Source organism: Helianthus annuus, chromosome 17, assembly GCF_002127325.2.
Source record: "Helianthus annuus cultivar XRQ/B chromosome 17, HanXRQr2.0-SUNRISE, whole genome shotgun sequence".
NCBI lineage: Eukaryota > Viridiplantae > Streptophyta > Magnoliopsida > Asterales > Asteraceae > Helianthus > Helianthus annuus.
In genome coordinates this window covers 184,886,678-184,893,318 of record NC_035449.2, presented here as the reverse complement: position 1 = coordinate 184,893,318, position 6,641 = coordinate 184,886,678, and the positions used below count along the sequence as shown (strand labels likewise).

At 33.2% G+C, this 6,641-nt stretch overlaps 1 protein-coding gene across 1 annotated transcript; it reads right to left on the bottom strand.

Moving 5' to 3' along the window:
• Positions 1-1,307: 1,307 nt before the first annotated feature.
• Positions 1,308-1,893, bottom strand: LOC110923147. Its single transcript, XM_022167323.2, has one exon. The coding sequence runs from the start codon at positions 1,629-1,631 to the stop codon at positions 1,491-1,493; it is 141 nt and encodes a 46-aa protein (XP_022023015.1). The 5' UTR covers positions 1,632-1,893; the 3' UTR covers positions 1,308-1,490.
• Positions 1,894-6,641: the final 4,748 nt, after the last annotated feature.

Genomic DNA, 6,641 nt, shown 5'->3' with positions numbered 1-6,641 from the left:
AAAATATAGTGTTACATAGTGTTATATGGTGTTACATAGTATAATACGGTGTTTATATAATGTTATATATAGTGTTATAATACATTTCTCACACTTCGGGATTAATGTACAGGATCCTCTCTCTATCATAAGATACCTGTTCTTAAAAATCTACACATATCTAAACCTAGGAAAAAAGAAGAAATTCTTGGATGCTTCCTCGAGGCAAATGCTTTTATGGTTAAGTTCTTGAATCTTTCATGAACGGAGATGTGTCATTTGATTAATTGGCTTTGGTTATGTAACAACTTTGTTACGATAGATGCTAAGATAAATATTGTACTTTTTCTTGATTACCAAAATCATAATCATTCTATATTCTTTTCACAAACACACTACAACCAATTTTAATGTAAAAAATAATATATAAACTTATTCTTTTCACAAACACACTACCACCCATTTTACTATTAAAAATAAAACAAACTTATCACGGCTAGGATGTTTATAAACCGTTGAAACTCGTTGAAGTGAAACAAACTGTCTGATATAAGATTTATACGACTATGTTCACAGTTTAAAAACCCAAATTTATCGGTTCACGATTGGAACATGAAACCGGTTGTGTAAACTTAACCGACGTACCTTTTACCTCTATTACTTGACTTTTCTTTTTTCAAATTTAGCTTATGCAATTATGCATATGTATCATATTCATGATCATATGTGTCATTTTTAAAAATGCACCACAAATAACTATGTTGATTTTTTAAACATGTTTGAAATGTCGTTCTTTAAAACCATAGTTAACAATTCGACCTAGTTTTTTTTTTTTTTTTTTTTTTTTTTTTTTTTTTTTTTACCAAACTTAGTTAAACGAAATCATAAACACCTTTATCAATAACCATTTAATTTAAACGATGAAACTCGTCATCAAACTGTGTGTTTGTTAAAAGATAATTTATATTTAATGTATACTTATAAAATTATAAAATTTCTCACTATGTACATGAGTTTATATTAATTTTCTTTTGATTTATGTTAAATAAATTATTTAATAATTAAGGTGATCTTAAATTATCATATGGTAATAGCACATCTAAGAATTCAAGAGGTTTATCTCACCCTTATCAATTTATTTGCAATATTCTTGACTGGAAAATAATTAATAAACTCGACTATAACTACTTAAAAATATTTGCAAATTTCATAAGAAAGCCAGAAAATAATATGTCAAGTTTATAGTTCCCAAAATCTGAGAAAAACAATATACATTTCATATACTATTAATATATTTTTTTTTAATTTTAATTGTTAAACATGTATCAGAAAGTAAAATAACTCTTAGAAAGAAGTAGCAAACTAGCAATCTAATATACATTCAACCCCATTAGAGGCCAATATGTAGGGTTACAAAACTGTGAAGCTCTTGAGCCATATATATTTACAATTTTACCACATGATTTTTCAAGAGCATATCTAAAGAAGATCTAGTGATATTCATGAATGGATCAGTCATGATAACAAAGAAGCATCACCACACATCTCCTGATAATGTAAAGCCTTGCCTTTTGCTCCTTCAAGATTCCTCCAAGTTTACTTGACACCTTTTTCTTTGATTTTCCGGTGTTATTACTCCCCGCGATCCTCATCTCGATGATTTTTCGACAGAAAAGTGTTGAGACTTGAACTTGCTAGCTGATATCAGATGCTAGATCTGAATCTTGAACTTGCTGACTCACTGACTCGCGTTTAGATAAATCTTAAAACGCGTTTAAATATGATTTGAACGTAAACCGCAACCGAATTAGTGTTTAGAAAAAAGGTTATTGAGTGTTGTGGAAGTGATATTGTTGTTGTGTAGTAGAAAGATCACAGATGTGAATATTATGGCAGAGAATGGTAGATGGGCTTCTTTATATGGAGGATGTTTGAGCATGTGATGTATCTAGGGTGGGGTGGGGTGGGGTGGGGTGGGGGGGGGGAGGTGAGGTCCATGATTCATTAAACATTTTAACTGTGGGGTTCACTTCCCATTTTGAGTATGGTGAAAATACAATATACTTTTTAATGTTGCATAAGAAGTAGTTTTGTAGGGCAATATACACAAGTTACTTTAGAATTATTAAGCTTACTTATAATATATTTAATTTAGGACAAGATAGTATGTACATAGGTAATGGTAGGATATGATACACATGTCATGTTCATATGATAATAGATCGGGTATCACCTTCAAACATGATGGGTCAAGCATCACCTCAATCAGGCAGCATCATATATCATATAATTAGACTAAATAACATTATTTTATATATTAGTTTTCTATTGAAATTATTTAGGAGTTAAGTCTCTACTTTTACTATCTTCTTCTTTTTTTTTTTTTTTTTTTTTGGCAAAGGGTGAAAATTTCATTGAACGATTAAGTAAGATGCTTAAGAAGCACAGTACAGAAGAAAACTGAGACAATTACAAAGGATAGAAAAATGTGAAACATGCTATAAAGGAAAATCTAAGAACTTGAAACCCCTCCGTTTCTCCCAGCCAATATGTGAGTATCCAGCCCGAGTTTTCACCCAAGAGAACTAGCCCGCCTTGATGACGCCAATTATTTTCGTCATCTGAAGAGTTTTGTGCTTGAAGATGAAATCGTTTTGTGTTCACCATAAGTTCCAGCATGTTTCGGCCAGAACTGCTCAAATCACCCTTTTCAGTGTCTTGTGAGTTTTGTGTGAAGAGATGTAATCGGGCAATTGTATTATCCTTTAATCATTAAAATAAACAAGAAACAGCCACACTACCACCCAAAAAGAGCTAAGGTTGGTCTCTCTCTCCTCTCCATATCTCTCTCGGATGCCCCATGTGGTAATACTAACGGCCATCCACTTCAAGGACCACCAATGTTAGACTTGATTGAACAGTATGCAACATATGTGTAAATGTAGAACGGTGAGGAGTATACCTGCAAATAATGCCTAACCACAAGGAGTGTCCGAGTAATTAACTTTATTTTAAAATTACCAAACTTCAAATATTTATTTTGAAAATACATGAAAGATAAAAACTTTAATTTGTTCTTGTTGTGTGAACACGCTCTTGATAAGGCTAGTAGATAACTCAAGGCATCTTCCTTGGTGATTTCAAATGTTCTTCTGTTCACATGATATCTATCGTTTAGGACAAACATGAGTCATTGTGTGGTCCTTTCTAAACTTGTTTTTCCTTTTATGCGAGTTTAACACTTACCCAATCACGAAGTCGACATTCCCACTTTATGTGCTCATACCTCGACCACCTAAATCTTATCTTTAAACACGGGCTTTAATAACTATGTACCAACGTTCAACCTAGTGGTATTGTTTATTGTCGGCTTACATCCAAGTGACATATAACACCACTTAAAGGTCATATGTAACGTCTGAAGTTAAAACTATTAACTCAACGGTGGGAGCCTATAGAGCAAGAGGGTGGTTGTGCATGCCAAGAGAAACAAGAGAAATGTTTTATGCACGTCTACCATTCACTATTATGTCTTGTGAAACTGTAGTTTTGTAGCTTAGGGTCGGCTCAAGGGAGAGTGAGATAAAATAAATGCTTCGGACCTTCAAATTCTAAAAAAATATATATAGGTGATTTTCTCTTTTGGGATTTTTGAAAGTAAGATTTGTAGTCTACAATTATACATACAAACACAAAGGAACTATAGGATCGAAAACAACTTTTTTTTCTAAGCCGACCATGTTGTAGTCCACATGTTGTAGTCCATCTGTAAAGCTTTTTTAATGTTGATTTATACATCTAACAAGAAATTACGTTTCTAACATTTTTTTTGAACAAATTTAGATCACTGACGGATCACTAGAGTATCACCTCATCGCCTAATACTGTCATGTAACCTGGACTCAGCCCAAGGGATACTCTAACTAAACCAGTCAACCCAAAAAAGAGTTGGATACTGAGCCCAAATTGAGTTTTAGCCCAATAACTTGGACCGAATCAAGAGAATGAGTTTCAGCCTGGTGGCCCTGGTCTGTTATGTAACAAATAGTTATTGTTTTAATATTCATTGAGTCGATAATTAGATTTCCATATGATCCTAATACTAAAATTAAACCAATAATTGAAACTTAAATTTGAACTTTTTATCCCAAACCTTATTGTAACTCATATCTTCTTGTTAGAGCGCTTCGAGTCATACCGTGTTATGAATAAAGAATAAAAACTATATGAACACATATTATCAGTATTATAAAAAGGAGTATTTTGATGATTAACAGAGTAATATGTAATAATTGGGCATTATGGCTGACGGTTTGAAAAAAAAAAAAAAAAAACATTTTATTATGGTATTGTCATAGTGTTTCATAAAGAATTAGTTAAGATCAACTGGGGCTCGAGTTAGTAATGATTCGATGTATGCCAACTCGACTTCATATTTCCAACTAAGCAGAAAACTGAGCTCTTATTCAACTCGAGTTAGCTGATGAGTGATGACCCGACAAGTTTGCTTGTTTTCTTACTCTTAATAATTTTGTATGTTTTTTATATAAAAGCCTCAACTAAGAAATTAACAAGAATCTGAAATTATACGAGTTTTATAAAGTATAACACCAAAATACCAAACATACAATGAAAAAAAAAACTAATCGATTTATATTAGCCAAAATTAGCTCGCCGGCCATAACAACACAAGTTTTTGTACAAGTGAAGACTCAAAGATTAGCAGCTTCGAGCTAAATAGGAATAGAGTCTTAGAACTTGCTTCCTGTAAAGATCACAGCAAATGAAACACCGTTAGCCTTATCACAGGGAGGGGGGCCTCTCTGTGACCAAGCTCGGGCGTGAGGATAAGTATTGGAAATTCAAAGTGAAGTCAGTGAGACGGAGATTATAGAGAGAGAAAAGTACAGATTACCCGTTCATGGAGATTTAAGTGGGGTATTTATACTTGTGGGTATGCTGACGTGGCGGGGGGAGTTATGGCTGAACCAGTCACTATCAGGTGGTTAGGATTGTGGGCCCTCAGTTAGTTAGGAAAGATTCTTTAGGCCGGACGTCCTTCGTGAGCCGGAGCGTGTTCATTTAGTCCTTGTTATGTGACGTTCGGTTCGATGAGTTATACGTCACCTCATCAACAAGCAAGCAACCTTCGGTTTGAGGCTGGCTCGAACGTTTCTAGCAGCCAAAATGCCAAATCGATTCGATTGTTTTATTTATACTAGTTAACAAACAAATTAAGAGCCATAGCCCATAAGCTATTTAAACGGCCTTCCTCCTAGTACTACTTATGGCCTGCGTTCCTTTTTTAAACAAGGCCCAAAAAATATACTGGGTTTACAAGGCCCAACTCATCTAAATCCACATTTGAGTCATATTTCATAGGAACCTTTCGACCTAATTTCCAACTAGGGTCTCGTAGTTAAAAAATAATCAGAAAAGATAATACAATAAGCTAAATAACAAAGGTAAAATAACAGTAAATGTAACGGAAAACAATAGGGACTCGATCGGTTTCGATGCACTCGTTATAACAAAGGAAAAAATATGTTAAAAAGGGTATTAGCGCGTGTTCAGTTTGTTAAAAAAATGAAAGTTAACAATGGTTTTTCCATACCGATATTGGTTTTGTTCGTTAAGTAAAGTAAACTCAAATAGGAAAAAAAAATAGTCACAAGTTAGCAAAGCACTATACCAAATAAATGGTCAAGTTAGCAAAACCTTCCACTAAATTAAAAAAAGGCTCAAGTTAGCAAAGTCTTCAAGACTCATGTTAGCATAGACAATATTCAATTTCCTTTCTTTTATATAGAGATAATTTGAATATTTTCACAGTTTTATCTCTTAATTTTAGGGACATTATACCCTTATACAATTAGCAACTTGGGTTATGTCTCATTTGTTTAAAAGTCACACCCTTTAATTCATTTTACTCACACCCTACAAAATTTTATTCATTATTTAACTATTATATTATCTATAAATACAATTCACAACTTAGGGTGCCTTTAAAAGTTGCGTCATTTCGAAACAATTACCAACTTGAGGTTGGTACCCATTCGTTTAAAAGTCGCGTCGTTTAGAAATAATTACCTTGAGGGTTGTACCCGTTAGTTTAAAAGTCGCCTCTCTAATCAAACACTCTTCACAATTCTCATATTGTTTCATTTATGGACACGTTGGTACCTTTTATACAACCAATTTACAGGAAGATTTGAAAAGGTGTGATGTTCCATACACACAATTATTCAACCGTCATGTTTTTAATCCATTTAACATTTCTGGCCATTTATTTAACCCACAATTATTTTACCAAATCATATTTATATCGGAGTATCACACCCATCTGTAATAACAATTCAGCACCCACCATTTTCTTTTCTTTGCCAAGGCGCCGTCTTTCGATCTTCACCATCACCATTATCATGTAAGCGTTCTTTATCATTCATGCCATTGTAAACTTTTCTTGATGAATCGTCAATTAACGCCTCTTTATGTATCGTTTTCCTTCATAGTGTCCATTATATATTTGGTGTAATATGTACTTCCATGAAAAGATTGTAAACAATTTGAAATCGAAGATATAAACAAAATTTGAAGAGCATAAGTATTAATTGATGTTCTAACTTGGTATGGTTTGGTACGTATTTATACATGTTCATGTC

Bases quoted from the DNA above. Each gene is read 5' to 3' on its own strand.
- LOC110923147 (XM_022167323.2), bottom strand. From the start codon at position 1,631: ATGAGGATCGCGGGGAGTAATAACACCGGAAAATCAAAGAAAAAGGTG.